The sequence below is a fragment of the Scyliorhinus canicula genome, chromosome 2 (assembly GCF_902713615.1).
Source record: "Scyliorhinus canicula chromosome 2, sScyCan1.1, whole genome shotgun sequence".
Lineage (NCBI taxonomy): Eukaryota > Metazoa > Chordata > Chondrichthyes > Carcharhiniformes > Scyliorhinidae > Scyliorhinus > Scyliorhinus canicula.
This window is the reverse complement of record NC_052147.1, coordinates 119736956-119764403: the sequence shown is the minus strand read 5'-3', so window position 1 is coordinate 119764403 and position 27448 is coordinate 119736956. Positions and strand designations below refer to the sequence as shown.

Sequence of the window (27448 nt, the reverse complement as noted above, 5' to 3'; positions counted from 1 at the left end):
TTTAGGACACGGTCTGTGACATTTAGATAATTAGATTTCAATAGGGAACTAATTAATTAATACCTGGATAGGTTTACACAATAGATGATGAAGATGCAGCCATGCACAATTTCATTAACACCAACAGAGTCTGCAGCAAGAAATGACATGAATTCTGTCAGATCTTTTCACATTCTGCTTCAGAGCAGAGATGGAGGGAGATCGCGGGCATTTACTGGGCTGTCCCCATTGGTAAATGAGCGGGGTGTGAAAATCCAAGTGGCTTCCCATTCCGAGCTGTTTGTGGGCGGATTGATATGATGCGATTCCAACTTTTCCAGCCAATGGTGGCGAGGGGGTTTGGAGTCTCCCTCTCTCTCTCTTAAATGTGGCTGCCCAGATTGGGGGAATAATTCGGACCTGTCCGTTCTATGGATCAGCCAGCAGCCGGAGAAGCTTCCCTGAGCCGGGCTGTTGCCTGAATGCGGAGATTGCAGCCACTGTGAGCAGCCGGGTGGCGAGGTGAGTTTACATTGAGGTGCAAGCTGCACATCTTCAGGAGGAAAGCATGCCGAGGCAGGTTGCTGACAGCTCCCACTAAACCGCAAGCTGGCTTTCACCCTCCCTGTTCGCTCTGTATCCTTCCTCGCTTCACCTTCATCCTGGTCGCTGCCCATTGCCCCTTAGCTGGAAAGTCGGAGCTGCTGTCCTGTGCTGTTGGGGCAGCCCCCGGGGGGCAGTGCAGCCCCCGGGGGGCAGTGCAGCCCCCGGGGGGCAGTGCAGCCCCCGGGGGGCAGTGCAGCCCCCGGGGGGCAGTGCAGCCCCCGGGGGGCAGTGCAGCCCCCGGGGGGCAGTACAGCTCCCAGGGTGTGGGGGCAGCTCCCGGGGGGCAGTACAGTCCCCGGGGTGTGGGGGCAGCTCCCGGGGGGTGGGGCAGCCCCCGGGGTGTGGGGGCAGCTCCCGGGGTGTGGGGGCAGATCCCGGGGTGTGGGGGCAGATCCCGGGGTGTGGGGGCAGCTCCCGGGGTGTGGGGGCAGCTCCCGGGGTGTGGGGGCAGCTCCCGGGGTGTGGGGGCAGCTCCAGGGGTGTGGGGCCAGCTCCCGGGGTGTGGGGGAAGCTCCCGGGGTGTGGGGGCAGCTCCCGGGGTGTGGGCGCAGCCCCCGGGGAGCAGTACAGCCCCCGGGGTGTGGGGCCAGCTCCCGGGGTGTGGGGCCAGCTCCCGGGGTGTGGGGGAAGCTCCCGGGGTGTGGGGGCAGCTCCCGGGGTGTGGGGGTAGCTCCCGGGGTGTGGGGGCAGCACCCGGGGTGTGGGGGCAGCCCCCGGGGTGTGGGGGCAGCACCCGGGCTGTGGCGGCTGCCCCCGGGGTGTGGGGGCAGCTCCCGGGGGGCAGTGCAGCTCCCGGGTGTGGGGGCAGCTCCCGGGGTGGGGGTGGGGGGCAGCTCCCGGGGTGGGGGGGGGGGGGGGGCAGCTCCCGGGTTGGGGGGGGGCAGCTCCCGGGGTGGGGGGGGCAGCTCCCGGGGGTAGTGCGGCTCCCGGGGTGTGGGGGCAGCTCCCGGGGTGTGGGGGCAGCTCCCGGGGTGTGGGGCCAGCCCCCGGGGTGTGGGGGCAGCTCCCGGGGGGGGGGGCAGTGCAGCTCCCGGGGTGTGGGGGCAGCTCCTGGGGGGGCAGTGCAGCCCCCGGGGTGTGGGGGCAGCTCCCGGGGTGTGGGCCAGCCCCCGGGGTGTGGGGGCAGCTCCCGGGCTGTGGGGGCAGCTCCCGGGCTGTGGGGGCAGCTCCCGGGGTGTGGGGGCAGCGCCCGGGCTGTGGGGGCAGCTCCCGGGGTGTGGGGGCAGCTCCCGGGGTGTGGGGGCAGCTCCCGGGGTGTGGGGCCAGCCGCCGGGGTGTGGGGGCAGCTCCCGGGGGGCAGTGCAGCCCCCGGGGTGTGGGGGCAGCTCCCGGGGTGTGGGGGCAGCTCCCGGGGTGTGGGGCCAGCCGCCGGGGTGTGAGGGCAGCCCCCGGGGTGTGGGGGCAGCTCCCGGGGTGTGGGGGCAGATCCCGGGATGTGGGGGCAGCCGCCGGGGTGTGGGGGCAGCTCCCGGGGGGCAGTGCAGCCCCCGGGATGTGGGGGCAGCGCCCGGGCTGTGGGGGCAGCTCCCGGGGTGTGGGGCCAGCCCCCGGGATGTGGGGGCAGCGCCCGGGCTGTGGGGGCAGCTCCCGGGGTGTGGGGCCAGCCCCCGGGATGTGGGGGCAGCTCCCGGGGGGCAGTGCAGCCCCCGGGATGTGGGGGCAGCGCCCGGGCTGTGGGGGCAGCTCCCGGGGTGTGGGGCCAGCCCCCGGGGTGTGGGGGCAGCCCCGGGGCTGTGGGGGCAGCTCCCGGGGTGTGGGGGCAGCTCCAGGGGGGCAGTGCAGCTCCCGGGGTGTGGGGGCAGCCGCCGGGGTGTGGGTGCAGCCCCCGGGGTGTGGGGGCAGCTCCCGGGCTGTGGGGACAGCTCCCGGGGTGTGGGGGCAGCTCCCGGGGTGTGGGGGCAGCTCCCGGGGTGTGGGGGCAGATCCCGGGATGTGGGGGAAGCCGCCGGGGTGTGGGGGCAGCTCCCGGGGTGTGGGGGCAGCTCCCGGGGTGTGGGGGCAGCGCCCGGGTTGTGGGGGCAGCTCCCGGGGTGTGGGGCCAGCCCCCGGGGTGTGGGGGCAGCTCCCGGGGTGTGGGGCCAGCCGCCGGGGTGTGGGGGCAGCTCCCGGGGTGTGGGGGCAGCTCCCGGGGTGTTTGGGCAGCTCCCGGGCTGTGGGCTTTGGAGCAAATTCAGAGCAGCTGAGCTGTTGTGTTTTGGTTTTGGCTGGTGTTGCTGCACAGAGCAGTTTGGCAGCAGTCTGTGTGTCAGTGCTGCAGACAGCCGGCTCTCCATCTCACTCCTCCAGGGAGGTGACACAAGATGAATTGTGTGGGAGCAAATCTCACTGCTGTCCACTGGTCACCGCTCAGGCTGCGGTGGTGCTGAGCTGGCCAGTGGCGACAGTTCTGTTCACTCCCCCTCTCCCTCTGGGAAAGGGCTGGAGGATTCTCCCTCTCTCCCTCTGGGAAAGGGCTGGAGGGTTTGTCCTCTCTCTCTCTGGGAAAGGGGTGGAGGATTCTCCCTCTATCCCTCTGGGAAAGGGCTGGAGGAGTCCCCTCTCTCACTCTGGGAAAGGGGTGGAGAATTTCCCTCTCCCCCTGTGAAAGGGGCTGGAGGTTCCCCCCTCTCTCCCTCTAGGAAAGGGCTGGAAGATTCCCCCCTCTCCCTCTGGGAAAGGGGCTAGAGGATTCTCCCTCTCTCCCTCTGGGAAAGGGCTGGAGGATTCCACCTCTCTCTCTCTGGGAAAGGGCTGGAAGATTCCCCCCTCTCCCTCTAGGAAAGCGGCTGGAGATTCCCCCTCTCTCCCTCTGGGTAAGGGGCTGGAGGATTCCCCCTCTCTACCTCTGGGAAAGGGGCTAGAGGATTCCCCCTCTCTCCATCTGGGAAAGGGGCTGAAGGATTCCCCCCTCTCTCTCTGGGAATGGGGCTGGAGGATTCTCCCTCTGGGAAAGGGGCTGGAGGATTCTCCCTCTGGGAAAAGAGTTGGAGATTGCCCTTCTCTCCCTCTGGGAAAGGGGCTAGAGGATTCTCCCTCTCTCCCTCTGGGAAAGGGGCTGGAGATTCCCCCCTCTCTCCCTCTGGGAAAGGGGCTAGAGGATTCTCCCTAGCTCCCTCTGGGAAAGGGGCTGGAGGATTCCCCCTCTCTCCCTCTGGGAAAGGGACTGGACATTCCCCCCTCTCTTCCTCTGGTAAAGGGGCTGGAGATTGCCCCTCTCTCCCTCTGGGAAAGGGGCTGGAGATTCCCCGTCTCTCCCTCTGGGAAAGGGGTGGAGGATTCCCCCTCTCTCCCTCTGGGAAAGGAACTGGAGGATTCCACTCTCTCTCTCCCTCTGGGAAAGGGGCTGGAGATTCCCCCCTCTCTCCCTCTGGGAAAGGGGCTGGTGGATTCTCCCTCTCTCCATCTGGGAAAGGGGCTGGAGATTGCCTCCCTCTCTCCCTCTGGGAAAGGGGCTGGAGGATATCCCCCTCTGGGAAAGGGGCTGGAGATTCCCCCCTCTCTCTCTGGGAAAGGGGCTGGAGGATTCCCCCTCTCTCCATCTGGGATAGGGGCTGGAGGATTCCTCCTCTCTCCCTCAGGGAAAGGGGCTGGAGGATTCCCCCCCTCTCTCTCTCTGGGAAAGGGCTGGAGGATTCCCCCCTCTCTCTCCCTCTGGGAAAGGGGCTGGAGGATTCCCCCTCTCTCCATCTGGGAAAGGGGCTGGAGGATTCCCCCTCTCTCCCTCTGGGAAAGGGTCTGGAGGATTCCCCCCTCTGGGAAAGGGGCTGGAGGATTTCCCCCTCTCTCTCCCTCTGGGAAAGGGGCTGGAGATTCCCCCTCTGGGAAAGGGGCTGGAGGATTTCCCCCTCTCTCTCTGGGAAAGGGGCTGGAGGATTTCCCCCTCTCTCTCCCTCTGGGAAAGGGGCTGGACGATTTCCCCCTCTCTCTCCCTCTGGGAAAGGGGCTGGAGATTGCCCCTCTCTCTCCCTCTGGGAAAGGGGCTGGAGGATTCCCCCCTCTGGGAAAGGGGCTGGAGGATTCCCCCTCTCTCCCTCTGGGAAAGGGCTAGAGGATTTCCCCCTCTGGGAAAGGGACTGGAGGATTTCCCCCTCTCTCTCCCTCTGGGAAAGAGGCTGGAGATTGCCCCCCTCTCTCTCTCCCTCTGGGAAAGGGGCTGGAGATTGCCCCCCCTCTCTCTCTCCCTCTGGGAAAGGGCTGGACGATTTCCCATCTGGGAAAGGGGCTGGATATTGCCCCTCTCTCCCTCTGGGAAAGGGGCTGGAGGATTTCCCCTCTCTCCCTCTGGGAAAGGGGCTGGAGATTCCCCCTCTCTCCCTCTGGGAAAGGGGCTGGAGGATTCCCCCTCTCTCTCTGTGGGAAAGGGCTGGAGGATTCCCCCTCTCTCCCTCTGGAAAAGGGGCTGGAGGATTCCCCCTCTCTCCCTCTGGGAAAGGGACTGGAGGATTTCCCCCCCTCTCTCTCTCTGGGAAAGGGCTGGAGGATTCCCCCTCTCTCCCTCTGGGAACGGGGCTGGAGGATTTCCCCCTCTCTCTCCCTTTGGGAAAGGGGCTGGAGGATTTCCCCCTCTCTCCCTCTGGGAAAGGGGCTGGAGGATTCCCCCTCTCTCCCTCTGGGTTAGGGGCTGGAGGATTTCCCGCTCTCTCTCCCTCTGGGAAAGGGGCTGGAGGATTTCCCCCCCCCTCTCTCTCTGGGAAAGGGCTGGAGGATTCCCCTCTCTTTCTCCCTCTGGGAAAGGGGCTGGAGGATTCCCCCTCTCTCCATCTGGGAAAGGGGCTGGAGGATTCACCCTCTCTCCCTCTGGGAAAGGGGCTAGAGGATTCTCCCTCTCTCCCTCTGGGAAAGGGGCTGCAGGATTCCCCCCTCTGGGAAAGGGGCTGGAGGATATCCCCCTCTCTCTCCCTCTGGGAAAGGGGCTGGAGATTCCCCCTCTGGGAAAGGGGCTGGAGGATTTCCCCCTCTCTCTCCCTCTGGGAAAGGGGCTGGAGGATTTCCCCCTCTCTCTCCCTCTGGGAAAGGGGCTGGATATTGCCCCCTCTCTCCCTCTGGGAAAGGGGCTGGAGGATTCCCCCTTCTGGGAAAGGGGCTGGAGATTGCCCCCCTCTCTCTCTCCCTCTGGGAAAGGGCTGGAGGATTTCCCCCTCTGGGAAAGGGGCTGGGGATTGCCCCTCTCTCCCTCTGGGAAAGGGGCTGGAGGATTTCTCCTCTCTCCCTCTGGGAAAGCTGGAGATTCCCCCTCTCTCCCTCTGGGAAAGGGGCTGGAGGATTCCCCCTCTCTCTCTGTGGGAAAGGGCTGGAGGATTACCCCTCTCTCCCTCTGGGAAAGGGGCTGGAGGATTCCCCCTCTCTCCCTCTGGGTAAGGGGCTAGAGGATTTCCCCCTCTCTCTCCCTCTGGGAAAGGGGCTGGAGATTGCTTCCCTCTCTCCCTCTGGGAAAGGGCTGGAGGATTTCCCCCTCTCTCTCCCTCTGGGAAAGGGGCTGGAGATTGCCTCCCTCTCTCCCTCTGGGAAAGGGGCTGGAGGATTCCCCCTCTCTCCCTCTGGGAAAGGGGCTGGAGGATTTCCCCCTCTCTCCCTCTGGGAAAGGGGCTGGAGATTGCCTCCCTCTCTCCCTCTGGGAAAGGGGCTGGAGGATTCCCCCTCTCTCCCTCTGGGAAAGGGGCTGGAGATTGCTTCCCTCTCTCCCTCTGGGAAAGGGCTGGAGGATTTCCCCCTCTCTCTCCCTCTGGGAAAGGGGCTGGAGATTGCCTCCCTCTCTCCCTCTGGGAAAGGGGCTGGAGGATTCCCCCTCTCTCCCTCTGGGAAAGGGTCTGGAGGATTTCCCCCTCTCTCTCCCTCTGGGAAAGGGGCTGGAGGATTCCCCCTCTCTCTCTGGGAAAGGGGCTGGAGGATTCCCCCTCTCTCCGTCTGGGAAAGGGGTTGCAGGATTCTCCCTCTGGGAAAAGGGTTGGAGATTGCCCCTCTCTCCCTCTGGGAAAGGGGCTAGAGGATTCTCCCTCTCTCTCTCTGGGAAAGGGGCTGGAGGATTCCCCCTCTCTCTCTCTCTGGGAACGGGGCTGGAGGATTTCCCCCTCTCTCTCCCTTTGGAAAAGGGGCTGGAGGATTTCCCCCTCTCTCTCCCTCTGGGAAAAGGGCTGGAGGATTCTCCCTCTGGGAACGGGGCTGGAGGATGTTCCCCTCTCTCTCCCTCGGGGAAAGGGGCTGGAGGATTCCCCCTCTCTCCCGCTGGGAACGGGGCTGGAGATTCCCCCTCTCCCCCTCTGGGAAAGGGGCTGGAGGATTCCCCCTCTCTCCCTCTGGGAAAGGGGCTGGAGGATTCCCCCTCTGGGAAAGGGGCTGGAGAGTCCCCCTCTCCCCCTCTGGGAAAGGAGCTGGAGATTCCCCCTCTCTCTCTGGGAAGGGGGCTGGAGGATTCCCCCTCTCTCGCTCTGCGAAAGGGCTGGAGGGTTCCCCCTCTCTCCCTCTGGGAAAGGGGCTGGAGGATTCCCCCTCTGGGGTAGGGGCTGGAGGATTCCCCCTCTCCCCCTCTGGGAAAGGGGCTGGAGATTTCCCCTCTCTCTCTGGGAAAGGGGCTGGAGGATTCCCCCTCACTCGCTCTGGGAAAGGGCTGGAGGGTTCCCCCTCTCTCCCTCTGGGAAAGGGGCTGGAGATTTCCCCTCTCTCTCTGGGAAAGGGGCTGGAGGATTCCCCCTCACTCGCTCTGGGAAAGGGCTGGAGGGTTCCCCCTCTCTCCCTCTGGGAAAGGGGCTGGAGGATTCCCCCTCTCCCCCTCTGGGAAAGGGGCTGGAGATTCCCACCTCTGGGAAAGGGCTGGAGGATTCTCTCTCTCTCCCTCTGAATCCCAGTGTAATCTGCAGCCACATCTCGATAATTCACAAACGCAGTGGTCGGTGTGGGCCGCGCTCTCGTTTTGTAACTCGACTTTCCCTTTCTTTCAAACTTCTATTCTAGTCTGTTTTTAAATGATCTGTCCTTTGCTAAAGCCTAATTTCTTTTGACTTCCAGTAGTCTGAACAATTACACGTTTAATTTATTCTAACGTTCTTTCTAAATTTTATTGCTTCCTCTTCTTAGACACTTCCCCAGTTCCTGAGCGCTGTCACCCCAACTTTGTCTCTTTTAGATGTCCTTTTCCACCTCGTTTTCTCGCGTTAATGTAAAACTGGGGTTTGTTCTCTCTTCTCCCCTCCTTCACAGTCTGCTTTACCTTCGCTGCTAACGGGACCTTATTGCCAGCAATATCCAGCTTTACTGATCGATGTGAGGAGACACAGAATGAATATGATGATATTGCAAGACGCTGTGAGAATGACGCAAAGGTACAATACGGATGAGTTATTCTGCTTGTACCTTTTCTTAAAAAAAGTTTTATGCATGCCTCATTTTGAGGGAGGGAGAAATCGCAGGGAGAGTGCTTAATGTTTAGAGGATGTAAATAAATCAGGACGAGGTGCCTCATGTGGCCAGAGAAGGATGCGGGCTCTCACAAGTAAATGACACACACAGGGAAAGAAATCCTGTTGGTACAACTCCGAGTCAGGCAGAGTTTAAGACCCAGTTTAATATATATATATATATTTTTAAAAGTCAAAACATCCTGTTAGACTTCCCTTCTCTTTAAATGAACAATCTTTGAGCTATTTACCGATATTTTGTTCGTTAATCACTGATCAGTTTTAATTCGTCTTTAATTCTAATAAATAGTGATGGAATACTTTAGAACTTGTAGCAGCATTTCTCAATTGATGTGTAGCATCTCCCCCCCCCCCCCCCCCCCCCCCCCCATAAAAAAAGTATCACAGAGTTTAAGAACTAAGCGATGTACTGTTCTCAGCCTCCCCCACAGGCGGCCAAATCCTAGTCTTTAATGTCAAGAAGACTCAGCTCCATCTCACCACTCTGCATTCATTCACAATGTCAGTATGGAATACCAGCTTGCAGATGGTCAAAATAAAGTTAACCATCTCCCTCACTAGATTGAGGAGATTGCAGCCCAGATTAGGCTACCAGAATGCCAACAGCCTTGGTCCCCGACAGCTCAGGATCCTCTACCAGCACCCCTCTGTAATCAGTGGGAATAATTCTGGGAGACAATTGGCTTTGTTACAGCAATCGCCTGCTGCACGATATAATGGCAAAAGACAGTAATGTCTGACAGCTGTCTTAACACAAGTTCTCGAGGCGATCGTTAAGGACTCCGAATGATCAGAATGTAGTTTGCCATCATTTCTGTTTATGCGGTTACACCATCGTTAAGATGAATTAAAATGTTGATTCCAATCTAGTTCTGCAAACTTTAAGTTAGTGCCATCAAATGCTTTAATAAGTGTTTACATCTGCAACGTTCCGTAATATGCGACTCGTTAAAATAACAATCAAAACTACAGAACATGCTGCTTATTTGAGATCGAAATTAATAACAATACAGCTCTAAATTCAAAGTCAGTATTTTAACCTGAATCTGCGTTTGCAAACTTTTAACCAAAAGCCGGTTCTGGAGGAACTACTTACTACCCGCGAACATGTTATTTCATGACCACAGGACAGTACATCTCTGAAAGAAACAAAGTTACTGACCACCAATGTCTCAATTCTTTATTACTATCAGCCTCTTCAGAACAATCCGGAAGTTCTTTTGTTCTTCTGTGGTGGTCACATTTTCACAGAAAGTCAAATACCAAAAGAAAAGTCACATTTCAAGTCACTGCCATAATTTCCTCAATTATTGGTCGGAGGAATTTCGTTTCCCCCCTTTCCAACCTTGTTGTATTGCTCTTTCCTCGTCTGAGTAACTTTAAAGATATTTTTAATCTTGCTGCACATTCTCAAACAATCTTCACACCCTGCTGGTGTAGCCCCCAAAAATACTGTGAACAGTTTTGCTGTATGAAAGCATTGCCACACACCAGATTTCTCATCCCTTTAGTTTGGGTAGAACTAGGAAGTAATTTCTTTCAAATGGATTTACATTATTGTTTAAAAAAATGAAGAGAATAATTTGATAATTGTGTGTTATGAATTTGCGTGAGAACATTATCATTCATTAGAATGTTTGGGGCATCATTATTATGTATAGTTCTATTTGCAATATTGAAGATAATGTTATTAATGGACTATTAGTGCTGTTCCTATCAATAGGTCATGATTTGGTAACTCTTCAAATAATATTTTGGTATTATTTCATTATTATGATTGTGCTTGGTGAATACCATCAATAACTTTACATTTTGTTATTACACCATTGACTTAAGTATACATATTACCGTGGACTCAAATGTGTTAGGAGGGCATAGTTACAGTGCTAACTGTTGACTCAGTGAAGAGGGGTAGAATGTCCTCTAAAGTTGAATGTGACATTGGGTTGGGATTAGTTATATAGTATAGTGAGCACTGATAGTCCTATGCAAAATAATAACTTCCTGGTTCCCCAGCTTTGCATTTCGGGGGTACCCCAGTGATGCACTAGGGAATCTCTTCTGTAAATTACCCAATCCCACTAACCTCAGCTAGACTGCACAGCAAAAAGTTGTCCCCCTGTTTAAATTGATTTCATTTTGTATTTTAGATTAAGTACATACCAAAAAAATGATGCGTGGGAGTAGTTTGAAAATATTGTGGTTGATTGATCACTCAAACATTGTTCTCATGACTTATTATTTTATCCTCTTTGCTTTAAAATTAAATTTTAGGCATCCATTATTTTACATATATAATCTAAACAATGGGGATTTCATTACAAATCTATTATGTAGTCAAAGTGGTGTTTTAGCATTTCTAGGTTTGAAAAGTAAAGACACCTCTAGCTCTGACCACTGAAGATGCCAAACTTTAAAGTGCATGGTTATGTTTAACGTTGTTGCTTTATTTTACTGTATAAAATGAAGTTTATATATTTGGTATCATCTGCCAAAAATCAGTTCCCAGTTCTACCACTATCCCGATTCTCATTGCACCTTAGCAGCTACGAGAGGAAATGGTTCAATTTTTTTGTGCAAAGTGGGGCTGTATTAAACTATTCCTATGGCTGTTTGGTCTAAAGAAATGAGGGCATAGATTTGCAAAGTTCCATAGATATACAACTGGCTGCTCATGAAGAAAACACCCCAATTTCCCCTGCCATTAAAATGTGTTAATTAAAACATATTAAGTATGCTAATTCAAACTTATTAAAATATGTTAATAATTATTATTGCCTGTTTGAACCTAGTGTTGCTTTTAGTTCGGGTGGTTGATCTGCAATGCCATTGATTATTGATACCTGTCAATAATCAATGTTTATTGATTATTGCTACCTATTTTCTGTTACATTTATAACCTAAAAACATTTAAACCTGAAGTTGTTTCGAGAAGACAAAAATAAGACAATAATTACAGCTATAGAGACCTAGCGGAGCTTCAAACCTTCTCCAAGTATTTCACACATGGAGTATGTCTGAAATGCAGTAACTTATTATGTAGACAAATATATTTGTGAATTGTGACACAATTCAAAGAATTAATATATAGTGGATTCCACAAGTTAGAATAACATCCCAAGGCGATTGAAATACTAGCCGATTCTGGATATAGTTTTATACCTGGTCTGCTCCTTCATTCATCTTAAACTAATTTCAGCAAAATGTCCTTCCTCGGTGGTCGATCTCGTATTTACAAATGCCTGCTTTAAAAAGTCTCCAAATAAATGGGTCCTCTGAATTTAACTATAGGCTAGTGCCCCGGGCAGATCAGGTGCAGGCCTTCCGACTGTTAAAGTAGTATGTGTTATGCCTATTTAATGCCAAAAAAGTGCATTATATGCCAATTTCTACTCCACAGTTTTTTTATAAGTAGCATTGGAGTAGCAAAAATATTATTTGAATCATCTTACAAATTACTTCTTTTTGAAATAATCTTTATTGTCACAAGTTGGCTTACATTAACACTGCAATGAAGTTACTGTGAAAAGCCCCTGGTCGCCACATTCCGGCCCCTGTTTGGGTACACAGGAGAATTCCGAATTTCCAAATAACCCAGCATCATATCTTTGGGGACTTGTAGGAGGAAACCGAAGCACTCGGAGGAAACCCACGCAAACACTGGGAGAACGTGCAGACTCCGCACAAATAGTGACCCAAGCTGGGAATTGAACATGGGACCCTGGCGCTGTAAAACGCAGTGCTACAAACACTGCCACCGTGCCGCCCTAATGAAGTCATATTCAATTTATTCATTTACTTGCAATAGTATTTGAGGATGATAATATCAATATTAACTGTCAGTGGACTATTGTCTTTGGTCACTTCAAACAGCAATATAGGTAGAGCTTATCTCCTTTCCATAGCAAAATGTTTTCTCCAAAACTTGTAGATATTATTTTAATTTTTTTAGTTCCCTCCACTCCATGCGACATTCCCTGGCTGCCAGGCTAAGCAGATGGTCTGCGTCAGTATCTCTGCAATTACCGTTCAGAAGTTTCCCACTAGGAGGTGGGGATGAGCACGCTGGACATTTGGCTTCTGAATTTCACAGAGACTCACCTCATCTTCACTCGATACCTCATGATGCATATTATGGTAGTAATTCACATTGTGGGGAATTTGAGAACCCATATCTGCGGGGGATTTTCTTATCAATAGGAGCAGGAAAATGGTAATCCCTATTAATTCCAAAAGATTCTTCCCTTGCTTTGTTTTAAAATGGTCCATAGAATTCCCATTGAACATAGGCATGCATAATTATTATTCACATGTCATGTGCAGAACTGATCTTGAAGACAAAGTGTTAAGAGAAAGATAAAACAGCAGTAATAGAAAACCATGAAAAAGGAAAAAGAACATTAAAACAGAGGGAAACACAAATAAATAATGCAAATAGCTGACGAGAATAAGTCAAAGACAAGTGAAAAGTAAAGGGAGATAAATATAATATATATCAGACTTTTATAATGTGATACATTCCCTCGTACGTCGATAACTTGAGTGAAACATTTTTACTTTATCTGCTCCTTGCGCATTGACATTTTTATTGGCAATATATTTTTCAAAACATGCATCATCTCTAGGAATACTTTATTGCCAATTGAAAAAGTAGATTTTCTGGTACAGCATACTGAAGCAGCAAAAGGTGCCATCACCAATTTGAGACCCAAAGGGCATTCACTAATAATTCTAGCTGAAGAGTAAATACATATACTATGCCTATACTTTTTCTTTTGAGTACTAGATTATTAGAACATGAAATAATATATCAAATGTCTTTTAAATGTGTAATAAGACAGAAAATGGAAATAAATTAAAATAAGGATAAAATGCTTAATACTGTTTGCTTTGAGGATTAAATGAAAAATGCTTGGCCAACTGCCAAAATCCCATTTGCCACTATACATAAATGCTGAAAATGACTGTCTAATCAAGTGTCTAATTTTGTTGCTAGCTTCAGGCAAAGTTTTAATACTCATCAAATTCTTACACTTAACACAAGTTAGACATCTGTTTGTTAAAATTTATTAGCAGATCACCCTGGTACATAAAATTACTGATAATGTTCATATAAAGTGAGCTGTTTGCGAAATGGTTTTGTTTAACCAGATAACTTCTGTTCAGCTGAATAGTGGACAGATTCTGCTATAAGGAGAAGCTGTATAATGTATGCTTTCAGTCAAGATTTCTTATACAGTTTCCCAATCATAGTCATATCAAAAGGAGAAGGTAGCAAGCAAAGGTTTATCACAAGCCTCCTACTAACCAACTTCACTGCTTATTGGCAGAAGCCTAAGCAAAATCTACCTGCCAATAATGGGTGTTGTTGGGAGCTCGAAGGAGAGGGGGGGGGGGGGGGGGGGGGGGAGTAGAACAAAAATAGATTTTCTATTTCTCCTTTTGTAATGTAACCTAACAGATCAATCTGCTGATTTTATCTTTTATTTATCATTTTAATCAGCCATTACATGCTAAGGACAACAAACTCCAGTAGTTGGTTGGAGAGCACACCTCTCAAAATTCTCCTAAACCTAAGTCTATGACATGCACATGGTGAAAATATTAGCTTCTTGGTTTCAACAAATAAATACAAGAGCAAACTTGGGACAGAACTTTCAACTCCATCAGGGGTGTAAAATAGCTGTTAGAAGATGAATAGGAAGGAAAAAAATTAAGTGATTTATACAACAGGCAGCTGATCCCTCTAAATTCAAAATTCCATCCGTGGAATATTACTTATTCCATCATTCATGACCTAAATTTAAATTCGAAAATCCTTTCTTTATGGACTTTTATTTGTGAATTTTAATCGCAGAATTGGTATGGTGCAGACAGAGGCTATTAGGCCCACTGTGCATGCAGTAGCTCTCCAAATGGACAACTCATCTGCGCCATTCAGCCACCTTCTCCCCGTAACCCTGTACATTCTTTCTTTTTGGATAACAGTGTCATTTCCTTTTGAATGTTCATGGCAGTGAAGGAATTGGAACACACTTCAATGCCAGCAACCCACTGTCAGTATCATTGCTCTCGGGTCAGAAATATGTAGGTGGCCGGGTAGAGCACTTTCTATTTGGTTTCAACTTGATCAACCTCCCATACCATGGTTTTGTTTCCCATGCCAGCCATCCTGTGTTTTTGGAGTGAAACTAGAACTAAATATGGATTTTTCTTGGGCTATGGGCTCATGCCAAAATATATTCTATGATGTTTGCAGCCAGCAGACCGAAAACCTTCATCTACCACAATAGTCTGGGTTAAAATTGAATTAAGGTCCAAAAGGTGAAAGGTCGTTGTCAACCCACAGCATTACTCAATTCCTTGAAGGAATCTTCTGATTGTCATTACCAACTATATATCATGCAGTTAGCAGTTATAATGTGTCAACCTTGGTTCAGTGGGTTGCAGACTTACTGTTAAACCCACTGAAAATTGTCTGAAATGTTTCCTAAGTGACAATAGTGGTGATACTTCCAAAGTACTCATTTGATTGTAAATCACTTTAGGATGCTTTCAGATGTTGAAAGTTACTTTTTAAATGCATAAGTGGCTTATTTTTCTTTAAAGTAGATGGTTTAAAAATTGGAATATCTCTTTTCTGATGTTCATAAGGGCCTTACGGAGTGGGCAGTATCCCTGCCTTTGAGACAGAAGCTGCAGGTTCGAGTCCCACTCCAGGACTAGATGGCCAAGGAAGATCCGTTCTTAATGCAGCCAAACAGGTTGATTATCAAATCCTTCCAACACACGCCAATGGCAGGTGGTAAGAGCGGAGGAGATTCCTAGTCAGTCATGTGATGGAAAGAAATTGAAGCCTCTCACATTGTTATCCATAGCTCCAGGCTACAATATGCGTGTTAAAGCATCTGTTGCCACAGCAACTTAGACCTCTCTTGACTGGGGTCGGTGTGGGGCCGCTGGTTGGCTCAGGTGCCTGGACAGCTGCTGACGGCTGATGTGGATCAGATTGATGCCGCCTTGATGGAGATGGCGGTGCTATGGGTTGGACCTCTTTTAGTTAGCTTAAACACTTCAAATAAATTACTCTTTAATCTTTTAAAATCAAGGGAATTGAAGGCAGGTCATCTTTGAACTTCATATATTAACCTTATTAGGCCTCATTCCAGTTCATAGATTTCCAATTCAACAATTGTTGACAATTTCAGTAAGAGAGGCCATATAAAACTAATTAGTATGGGAGGTTGAAAAGTATATAAGTATATTTGGGATACGTCTAAAGAGCGCTTTGCTCTGTTTTTGATTATGCTGTTCCTGATTAAACTGGTTTTTTAATGATGAAATTGGAAAATTCTGTCTTTAACACTGACATATTGCGTTTATGGGTGTGACAAGTACCCATATAAAAAGGGGGTGAAATTTGCATCCGTTTCATACCCATTAAAGTGACCCATTCAGAAGGGTAATGAGTATAATAAGCCCATAAGTCAGCTATTTAAGCCATTGGTTTAAAATGAAGCAACTATTTGTAATCTAGAGCTGGCATACAAACAGGTGATATATCTTTCTACAAACATTAATACTGATCCCCTGAATCTGTTACCTTTCATGTGCAATGTCACTTTCAATCTTTTAAAACTGAATGAAAAGCTAATAATCAAAAAGAGTTTTAAACAGGTTAAGGATTTACAACATTTAGCAAACTAAAAAGCAGTATGACCTGTCAGAAGTCAGAAAATATATTTCAGTATATTATCCTGCATTTGCTTGCATTGGAAGGTGTTATGTGGACTAGCAATACATTCCATTCAGTCACTGCATAGACCCAGTTGAAATGATGTGTAATTGAAAACAATAAGTAGTTTAAGAGGGTAATAAATTTATTTCTAACACATCTGGAATGTGTCTTCCATTGAAGTCAATCAGAGCACAAGGGGGCCATAAATACATGCACAGCCCTGGGCAATACATGTTTTGCACACGTAGGTCTCTCCAACTGAGTTCAATGTGCCGTTTTCTTACGAAACACTTTCACTAAAACATATGATTTCTGAATAAAAAACAGGCATGATTTCAAACCACATATGTTGATCTAGTACACAGTGACAAACCTTAGCATGCATTTGAAATAAATCCCATTCCTGATAAAGGAAGCAATACATTTTCTTGGAAAAACAGTCCAGGATTTCTGCCATTGGAAACCTTCAGACATTTATAAGTCGAAGGAAGGTATAGAAGAGGACTTGGGAGTTAATCTTCTCTCCTTCCCACAGATAAACCAGCAATGATTAGCAAAAGTCATCCCCCCCCCATCCCATCCAGGGAATAAAACAATATCTGTAACTCAAAACCACAATTCCAACTGGGATCATCTATACGTCAGTAATCACCACAGTAATGTTGTGAAGAATGCTTTGTATCGTTTGAAAAATAGATTTAATCCTTAATTTACTATAAGAACTTTTAATTAACTGGATTCTTAAATGGGTGACTTGATTGAGTACATAATTACTCTTTGACAAATGATCATAGTCCCAGGATGAACACCAGACAATAACTTTAAAATGAACATGAGCTATTGGATTGTTGATGAACATAAAAAGAACAGGAACAGTGGAAAATATTTTTATATCTGGCATTGTGTTTGGTATAATCATTATATTTGGGAACTTTTTACTCTTTATATATTATTTAGCTTAGTTAAAACTGTCAATTATGTTCCTGAAAAAAACATTCCCACATAACAGATGGCTGATTCTATAAGAAACTGAGTAAGCATGAAGATAAATGTAGATAATGTAGACCATTTAGAAACTCAAAATCACCTTTCCATAGAAGACTGGCTTCCAACAACTTCTCAAGTATCAAACTGCACCTTGAACAGTGTAAGAGTTTTTGCCTCCATTTTCTCAAAGTAATCCATTACCTATATTGATTATTCTTTGAATAAAAAATTGCTTCCTTTAATAAAGGAATAAAGGTTACAGTGAGTGGGCAAGTAAGTGGAGCGGAGTCCACAAAAAGATCAGCCATGATCTTTCCTCGTGAGATTTCCTCATGTTTAACCATACCAGAGCCACACTTTTGAAGGAAGTCTTTTGAATTCTGTTATATACAATGTATGAGAAAAATATTTCTCAATCTAGTTGGAGATAATTTTAACTTGGGAAAATTAGTACATATATATTAAACACCCTCTTCTGAAAACAACAATTTTCTTCCAATTGTTTAAGGCTCAGTTGACTGTGACTGACAGCAACAATTTCAGTTCCAGACAGACAGAACTGTGTTTAGATTGATAGGCTCCTGCCTGTCACAGATTTGTTCATAACAGAGCTGCGAGTATGCCTGGATATCGGGGATGGCATAATCCTGTCTCCAACAATTGATATGCAAACATTTAAGAAGCACGGAAGAGGGAATCACTACTTTCCCATCATTTAGATTGCTGACACCCTCAGCACTTTATAAACCAAGTTTATATTCCATGTAGCATCAAATCAAAGCAATACGAGACTACCCCTCTAGAGAATCTCATTCCACTTTACTCTGGAGCCAATTCGGGAACAGAGTCTGGCTGTATACTGCCAGTTTATTGTTACTTGAAATAGAATCTAAACCTATAGTGTAAATGCATTGTTTTGCTTGATTTATTTTGTATTGCATACTTCAGGATTTTTTTTATAGTTGAAGGGATGCACATGGGTGTATTGAACATTGTAATCAGATCACAGATTTGCATATTGAATGAAAAGAATGGAAAACTAGTTGAAGAAAATGATTTAAAAAACCCAAAACAATATAAAAACGGAAAAAACTCACTGTATGGATAGGGAAGATTAAAAAATGATAGAATTGAATAAAATAAGTAACAATAAAAAGTAAAAATAAATAACTAATTATAGACAGGTAAAATGGAAAGTTATTAAAAGGACCACAAGAAAAAAAGTCAAGTGAAAAAAAGAAAATGCATTTAATATATATATTTAATATATATTCATATGCAGGACCTGCTCTCTGCAGGCAAAAGGAATATGTCCAGATGTTGCATCTTTTTTTAATAAACAAAAGCATAAGGGAAAGGTGCATTTGACACGACAATGTCTCGACCAATCAAAGGTATTTGCCAACTAATCAGTACCCTTTTTCTCATGCACTATAAATTGTTGTTCGCTTTGAAATTTGACATTCTTGCATCTCTCCTGATCAGTGCAAGATGAAAAGGTTCAACAGCATGTCTCTTTTTTTCAGCAATACTCAAGTTCTGTACTACAAAGCGACTGTAAGATATATTTCACAGATACATAACTAAATAAACAAATTATATTAGGAGGATATGAGGCAATATGCTATCAATGTATTTCTTTGTGGTACTTAGTTCACAAAATTAATTAACACATTTTTCTTCAGCATTAGGCAGCTTCAGTTTTGTATTTTTGGTATTTAATTTAGTATTTTGTGACAATTTAGAAGGTTAAAGGCTGATCTGATCAAAGTATTCAAGATATTAGCAAGGAATGACAGGAGGCTGGATTCTCTACCGCATCGTGCCACATTTCAGTTTCATCCCGGCAGCGGGATGCTCCTTTACGCCGGCTGGTCAATGGGGTTTCACATTGTGTCGGGAAGCTCCCGGGCTGCCGGCAAAACGGTGCATCCCGGCGGCGGAGCCCAGGGTAGATAAAGATAAAATATTTCCACTGATTGGAGATTCTAAAACTAGGGAGCAGTCTAAAAATTAGGGCTAGACCATTCAGGAGAGATGTTAGGAAGAACTTCTTTGCTCAAAGGATGGTAGAGGTTTGAAACTCTCTCCCAGAAACAGCAGTTGAAGCTAGGTCAGTTGTTAATTTTAAATCTCAGATTAATAGATTTTTGTTAAGCAAAGATATTAAAGGATATGAGCCAAAGGCAGGTATATGGAGTTGGGCCACAGATCAACCATGAGCATGGTAGCACAGTGGTTAGCACAGTTGCTTCACAGTTCCAGGGTCCCAGGTTCGATTCCCAGCTTGGGTCACTGTCTGTGCGGAGTCTGCACGTTCTCCCCTTGCCTGCGTGGGTTTCCTCCGGGTGCTCTGGTTTCTCCCATAGTCCAAAGTTGTGCAGGTTAGGTGGATTGGCCATGCTAAATTGCCCCTTAGCGTCCAAAAAGGTTGGGTGGGGTTACGGGGATAGGGTGGAGGTGTGGGCTTGGGTAGGGTGCTCTTTCCAAGGGCCGGTGCAGACTCGATGGGCCGAATGGCCTCCATCTGCACTGTAGATTCTATGACTTTATGATCTCATTGAATGGCGGGATAAGCCCAACGGGCTGAATGGCCTACTCCTGTTCCTATGTTTCTCCCAAGTTCCTATTGTTTTAATAAAGCATCATGGATTATTTACGCATTCTAAAAGCAATATGGGGTATATTTTAAAAGAACCAGGCAGATGCAATAAAATGCAACTTAGAATAAATATGACATACATTATTTAAATACACAGCACTTGTGTATAAATGCCAAAATTGATGTGTTGAAGTCCACAGAAAAAAATGCTTTGCAAACATATTGGCCCATGCCCATAGCACACTTAACTTTCTTTTTTTTATTACCTATACAATTATTTAAAAATCTTTATTGTTTTGTAGCAGTCCCAGTTGAATTGATCCACTGTAACCCACTGAGAATTGGACTTAACTGCTTCTGTTTTACTTAGGCAAAGCAAGAGTCAATTTTGAAGATCATTGTCCCATGCTGAAAGAACATCATAAAGATGTCCATCTTTAATGATACTGGGTCAGTTTTCTGGTGCCCTTGTCGGCCACATGAAACATATGTTTGGTCATCGCAGAATTTGTTGGGCTTTCTCCAATTGGGAATCTCCAGCAACCACTGTAGGCTAAGCAATACCTACCAACTAAAGGTTAATTTGTCTTTGAGAAAGGAAAAAAAAATGTTCCCATGGAGCCTGGAAGAGCAGAAGTACTCCTCCAGCACCATTACCAGTTTAGTGTCGGTGGAAAATTGCTACCCTAAGTCTGGGACTTTTAACAGAAAGACAAAGTTTTATTACAAACTAAAACAGAAGTTTTGTGAAAATAGATATCCAGTTTCGTCCCACAAGTCCCGAAAGGCAGGCTGTTAGGTGAATTGGACACTCTGAATTCTCCCTCAGTGTACCCAAACAGGCGCTGGAATGTGGCGACTCAGGGCTTTTCACAGTAACTTCATTGCAGTGTTAATGTGAGCCTTCTTGTGACAATAATAATAATTATATATTTCAATTTGACATGGTTAAACACCAAGGGAAGAATTCTCAGCAACGGCCGATGCCGTCGTGAAACCCGGAGTGTTTCACGACGGCGTCGGAGGCCGCTCCTTACCCCCTATTCTCCCCCCCCCCCCCCCCCCTTGGGGGGGGGGGCTAGGAGCTGCGTTTCGTGTAACTCGGCCGCCGGGCCTTGACGCCGGCGTCAAGCTGGCGCGCCAATAATGGTGCGGCCGGCGGCGCCTACATTACGTCAGCCGTGCATGCGCAGGTTGGCCGGCGCCAACCCATGCATGCGCGGTTGCCGTCTTCCCCTCCGCTGCCCCGCAAGACGTGGTGGCTTGATCTTGCGAGGCGGCGGAGGGGAAAGAGTGCGTCTCTTGGAGATGCCGGCCCCGACGATCGATGGGCACCAATCGCGGGCCAGTCCCCTCACAAGCACGGCCGTGGTGCTCGATCCCTTCTCCGCCCCCCACAGGCCCCAAACTCACCTTTCGAGCTATGTTCACGCCGGCAGCGATCAGGTGTGGTTGCCGCCGGCGTGAACAGGTCGGGAACGGCAGGTCGCTCGGCCCATTCGGGCCGGAGAATCACGGGTCACCGTGAAAAACGGCGACCCGTGATTCTCCGAGCGGCGTGTCGCAAAATGTGACATGCCATTTTGGGGGGGGGGGTGGGAAAATCGCGGGGGGTGCCAGAGCGGCCCTCCCACGATTCTCCCACCCGGCCTGGGCAGTGGAGAATCGTGCCCCAATTATCTCTGATTCAAATGGAATTTGTATTATTTATGCAATAATGTTTTATTTAGGTGAAAAGCTAATATATATTTGAGTGCAGCTAAAGCCAGTAATTCAAAAACAACAGTCTAGCAAAACCGCGTGTGACTATTGTGATAAAAGGCTGCACTTTTAATATCAGTGATCTCAATGATGAATTATCTTGCTTTCCATTTGTGACTGCATTTGAAAATCATCAGTTGGGCAAATTGAGCTGAGGTAGGGCAATATTGTTTACAATCATAAATGTTTAGATTGGATTTTGAAGAAAAGGGATTGATCCATAAATTACATCTTTCCCTCAAGAACAATGTGCACTCAAATATGACACAAATATATTCAACATAACAAAATACATTCAATGGTTACAATTAAATACATTATGTGCTCTTTCCGCAGGATGACTCGAACTCTGTGCGCCCTGTGTATTTTTCTGTTCCTGTGGGGCTTTCTGTTGGGTACCACTGAGGGAGCTGGGAAGAAGAGAAATCGTAGCTCCCAAGGGGTCATCCCCTCACCAGACAAAGGACAACCAAACAACTCAGAGCAATCTGGGAACCGGAGTAATGTGGACGAGGTCTTGGAGTCAAGTCACGAGGCGCTGCACGTCACTGAGAGGAAGTATCTGAAACGGGACTGGTGCAAAACACAGCCACTCAAGCAAACAATCCACGAAGAAGGCTGCAACAGCCGCACCATCATAAATAGGTTCTGTTACGGCCAATGTAATTCTTTCTACATACCAAGGCATGTCCGCAAGGAGGAAGGCTCCTTCCAGTCCTGCTCTTTCTGTAAGCCCAAAAGATTCACCACCATGACAGTCACCCTCAATTGTCCTGACCTGCAGCCATCAATTAAGAAGAAAAGAATCCAGAGAGTTAAACAGTGTCGCTGCATTTCAATAGACCTCAACTAATGCATCAGTACCGCTACTAACATAACTCAGCAACGTACCATGTTATAATCCATAGGCAAAAATACTGGGACATGCAGTTATACATGTTTATATCCTCCATTGTCTTTATTAGTTCAAGGAATTGGATTGAAATCCAAGCCCCCGGTAGATAATTTCCACTGTGTGGAATGTGAATAGTCAGAGAGAAGGATATGAATATTTAAATAATTATTTCAAAGCTTTTGTTCAGAAAGTTATGGGTATTTAATAATTAATTTTGGTTACATTGAGAGAGTTTGTGTTCATCATAATTCTGCCCATAATATTACATGGTTGACCAAAAGGTGGGTAATTCTGACATTGATAACATTTACCGATGTTAATTGAAATCATTCTACCCTAGATATCTCTAGCAGCCTGAAATGAAAAGGTATATGAACTGACAATATCTAGAAGTTTGTTTAGGAATTTGCAGCGTGTCCTCACATGTCCTTTCATTGATTTGCATTAGGAGTGATAAGGTGGAGGAAAACTAACCAGCCCAGGCAAGGATCAGATTTGCTCTCTGCTTCTGGGAAGAACCATTGCATTCATATTTGGCTGTATTGACTGGAGGAGATGTCTGCATTTTAAGTATGATGTGAAACTGACCACTGAATGTGTAGAGTAGCTCTAGACTCAGAAATGAAAAACAGCATTATTGACAAACCACTTTGCACCACTAAATATTTTACCCAATCTGTTATAAAACCACTAATCAACAGCCAGCTTTAATGTGCAGATTGCAAAAGCTCTTCTGCATATAACCCTCACTGAAAAGTGAAACTTTGGTAAAGAGTTTCACCGTTTTTGTAATTTATGGTAGCGCGGGGCTGGTCATACATCCTATATACAACTTGCCTGATTTTCATTGTGTTTTAATCAATGCAATGAGTATCAGATAGGTTCTATAAACATTATGTGATCTTCTCTTACGTACATTACTGCACAGGTTGAAAGGACATAAATTTCAACTATTTTGAGATACTTGAAATATGTCCTGACACAGAACAATAAAGAGCAAAATGTGGTGACTACTGCCACAATAATAAAATACAACTGTATTTTGGCTTTTTATTCAATGCCCTTAGTAGAAGTATATATTATACTTGTTGTTTTCCACTGTAAAAGATGTATTATTTTTTCATTTACTCCTGTTAAATATTAAAATTCTGGGGTGAACAGCTAGCACAGTGGTGGGTACAATGCACTAGAGCACCAATGCACAGTAACACAAATCTGTAGGATGTGGGTTACGATCTGTAAAGCTCTACGTTATTGAAATCCTCATCTTAACTAAGTTACTGCAAGTAGATGGGGCATAGAACCCAGCAGCTTCCTCGTGGTGGGAATGAGAGTCATCTTTAGGCTTCTTTCATGCTGAAAAGCACACCTCCGAGCATCCCACTTGTTCATAGAATCATAGAATTTACAATGCAGAAGGAGGCCATTCAGCCCATCGAATCTGCACTGGCCCTTGGAAAGAGCATCCCACCCAAGCCCACAGCTCTATCCTATCCCCGTAACCCAGTAACCCAACCACCTAACCTCCATATCTGCATATCTCTCATATATACTCAGCACAGCACCTGGGGTCTCTGTGGAAAGAACTGAGAAACATAATACACCTTGGTGAATGACAAAAGTTAGATTCACAGATGATAAAGCACTTGTAGCAAGTGGATCACAAGAATTAATAGATGGACTAGTAGCAGCGGGTACAAACTTTGGAACATAAGTGAACATTAGCAAAGGTAATGCACATTGCAAGATCACCAAGAAATATTCATATACTCATAGAAGAGGACTAGAACAGGTACAGCAATTCAAATATTTATGCAACATTTCTGCAGACAGAACAAATATCAAAGAAATAAGAACAAGGATTGCAATGGGAAAGGCACATATTGGTCAGAAGAGATGGCTGGGAACCAGAAAGCTGAATCAACAACTCAAGAAGCGACTTATAAAGAATTTGTTTTGGAGTGTCGCTTTGTTGGGATGTGAGACTTAGGGAAAGAGGAGACTAATGTGCTAAATAGCTTTGACATGTAGGTTTTGGGAGAGAATAGAACTGTTCAGTTGGGCAGGAAACAATGACAAACGATGAAGTGCCAAGGAGGGTGATGGGGCTGGTTTAGCACAGTGAGCTAAACAGTTGGCTTGTAATGCACAACAGGGCCAGCAGCACGGGTTCAATTCCCGTACTGGCCTCCCCAAACAGGCGCCGGATTGTGGCAACTAGGGGCTTTTCACAGTAACTACACTGAAGCCTACTTGTGACAATAAGCGATCATTATTATATTATTAAGTAAAGAAATTTGCTGAAGGTAATTAGAAAGAGAGTTTGGGTGAAGCACACCTTAACTGAAAATGGATTAATAAGTAACATTATGGAGGGACGATTTTGTGGGGAACAGAGGACAGGGAAGGAGAATATCAATGTCGGATGGCTTGAAAACTGAAGGAAGTTATCGGAAAATGAAAAGGCTGGCACAGGATAGAGAGACATGGAAAGACTGGAGCCAACAACCTGCCTTCAGGCTGAAAGTGCATGATGATGAATGACAAAAACAAAGTAAAAACAAGAGTTGGTGGTGAAGAACTGGGATGTTTTGTTCTGGTAACGGTTGATTGAGCTTTATTTTAGAATAAAAGCATTAAAGTTGCCCATGTTTCATTGCAAAATAAAAGCTGTTTACATCAGTGCAAAGGTCTTTATTGTCCACAATCTTAAAACTGTTAAAGGAGGTGGAAAGAATAATTGCATTCTTAATTGACTGCACTGTTTTGGAAGGCATATACAACTGTGGAGTTATACACAATGAGAACACATGCAGCCAGTTGGTAATGCTACTTTCCCCTATAGTATAAGCATGGCAGTTCTGCCTGGTATAGCCAGGCATCATGAGTAGTAATTAATTAGTTTGAGTCAATAATATTAAACAATGAGCACTGCATGTATTTATGCTTACTTGTGCATTGTAATGACTGTACTCATTTTATGGCATGTACTGCAGGTTTTGATGAGCTAGTTTATCTTCAGAGCCTCATCCAATTATAGTAAGCAAAACCAAGAAGTCATAAAGATTTTGTAATTGAACAGAATCAGATTTCATTCCAAGCATTTTATATGCCATGTTAACCCTTAGTACACAAATAAAAACTACCTTCCTAAGTACCGTGTTCCATTTTATTCTCACTAGGAATTTGCTCCTTGCTGTGATTTTAATACATTGCTCACTCCTGTGGCTTCTTTCCATCATAAAATGAATTTAATTTATGAATAAAGGGTTCAAACTAATCATTCACCGAGGGTACTTCAAAACACATCTGATAACTGTCTATGAATCAAGTGTTGCTAGCACATGTACTTTTTGGTAATTAAGTCAAATATTTTTACATGTCAATAGTCAATTTGTTCAAGAAAATTAAGAGTTCTTTCAGTCTGCGTTACAAAACTCTCAATGCAACTCAATATAATCTCAACAGAAATGCAGCATTATTGAAAAATGTAAAGACATTAAAATTTAAATAAATTAGACTATCTTAGAACATTCACTTAAAAGATATTCTGAGTGACACAGACTCACCCCTCACATCATTACAGTACTTACAAAATTGCTCACAGGTTTTATTAGATTCCAATAAAGTCATCATTGGTAATGGAACACATTCTCCAGCAAGTGAAATAACCATTTAATACTCTTAATTTATCAGGATTAGATTTTACTTACTTGAAACACAATAAGCAGAACACAGAAAAACGGTTTTGATTAAGGTAGCAAAAGCCAGATCTGAGCTTATGATTTAAAAATGCTCTCATATCATCAAATAGGACAGAATGGCTGACATTAATTTTAACTCTTTGGAATTCAAAAGACCTGGGGTGCGATTCTCCGCCCCCCACGCCGGGTGGGAGAATAGCGGCAGGGCCTCCCGACATTTTTCACGCCCTTCCGGTATTCCCCCCCCCCCACGCCCGACCAACGCCATGAATCGCCGCTCGTTTTTTACGGCGAGCAGCGATTCTCCGAGGCCGATGGGCCGGGCCTTCACGCCCGTTTCAACACGGCAGCAAACACACCTGCTCTGGGGGCCCGATTGGCACGGCAGTACCACGGTCGTGCCAAGGGGAGCATAGGCCCGCGATCGGTGCCCACCGATCGCGGGCCGTGCGTCCGTAACGGACGCACTCTTTTCCCTCCACCGCCCCGCAAGATCAAGCCGCCACATCTTGCGGGGCGGCTGAGGGAAAAGACGGCAACTGCGCATGCGCGGGTTTGCGTTGTCCAACCTGCGCATGCGTGGACGACGTCATCAGCCGTGTCAGCCGGCATGACGCTTGACGTGCGGCCGTGACCGCGCTCCTAGCCCCGCCCGGGGGGGGGGGTGGAGAATCGGCCCCGGAAGTGGGCGTGAAGGCTGCCGTGGGTCACGGCCTGTCCCACGGCAGCCTTTCCGATTCTCCGCATTTGCGGAGAATCTCGCCCCTAGGATGGGATACTCCAGTCCGCGAGACGTGTTTTTTGGTGCGGTGCACCCCCCCCCCCAACCCGCTGGCAACAGGATTCTCTGTTCGCGCTGCCGGCCAATGGGGGGGTGATTCTCCGCACTGCAAAGCCGAAATCGCGGGCGGCGCCGGTTCGCCGATTCTGCGGGCCCCGTAGGATCCGAGTATGCCGCGCCGGCCAGCACCTACATGGGGCCATTGATGGACGCCATTCTCCGCCCCAACAGCCCGAAGTCCTAAATGCGTGGATCTAATGAGGTCCAGCCAGTCGGGAAACTAGCGTGATTCAGTGCGCGGCCGGGAAATGTTCGTGCGGGCGTTGAGGGTCGGGCGCACGGCCGATCGGGGGGTTAATTTTCTGGGCCCAGCTCCACGGTCCAAGTCCCCTATGGTGCACGGCGCAGTCGCTGGTAGCCCCATGTGCGGGCTCCGACCCAGAAGTGCGGAGGCCATATCTGCAGCAAAAAGGGCTCAATATACGCTGGGCCCCTGCAGGGCTAGGAATTAGTGGTCCTTTCTCGGCAGGAGAATCCAGCAAGGGGTTCCCCATTGTGGCCACCTCACGGCGTCAGGAAACCCGCGGGCATGGGTGTGCTGCCGGCGGACCAGAGGATTTCGCCGACGGGAAATTCCGCTGCTGACGTCAACATGTCTCAACTGGAGCATTTATGCTAGTATCGTGCATTAAACAAAAATGTAGAGTTGGTTGACAAGCTTTTGAAGTTTTACCCAGTCTGCGTGTTGACCTGATTTCATTTTATGCATCTATTCCGCTTAACATTAATATCAAATATTAGAACTTCTCCAAGCTGAGTGCTTACACTCTTAGTCCAACCTATAAGCTCCCAGGTCACTTACAAGTTCAGTGGCCCGTTGTGGGCCTCTAATTTGTATTGCTAATGTTGACAAGTCTTTTTGAAATCACAGAAGATTTTACTTACTTGAAACACAATAAGCAGAACACAGAAAAACGGTTTTGATTAAGGTAGCAAAAGCCAGA

At 47.1% G+C, this 27448-nt stretch overlaps 1 protein-coding gene across 2 annotated transcripts; it reads left to right on the top strand.

Moving 5' to 3' along the window:
* The first annotated feature begins 232 nt into the window (after positions 1-232).
* grem1a (gremlin 1a, DAN family BMP antagonist) lies at positions 233-25114 on the top strand. 2 transcript variants are annotated; one of them, XM_038785787.1, is made up of 3 exons: positions 233-501; positions 7759-7880; positions 21401-25114. In XM_038785787.1, the coding sequence occupies exons 2-3, from the start codon at positions 7837-7839 to the stop codon at positions 21915-21917; spliced, it is 561 nt and encodes a 186-aa protein (XP_038641715.1). In that variant the 5' UTR covers positions 233-501; positions 7759-7836; the 3' UTR covers positions 21918-25114. The 2 variants fall into 2 exon arrangements, with proteins under 2 accessions (XP_038641715.1, XP_038641721.1); XM_038785793.1 differs by lacking the exon at positions 7759-7880.
* Positions 25115-27448: the final 2334 nt, after the last annotated feature.

Coding starts and splice junctions, on each gene's coding strand:
- grem1a (XM_038785787.1), top strand. CDS start 7,837: ATGAATATGATGATATTGCAAGACGCTGTGAGAATGACGCAAAG. Junction 7,881..21,400: donor GCTGTGAGAATGACGCAAAG/GTACAATACGGA, acceptor CTCTTTCCGCAG/GATGACTCGAACTCTGTGCG.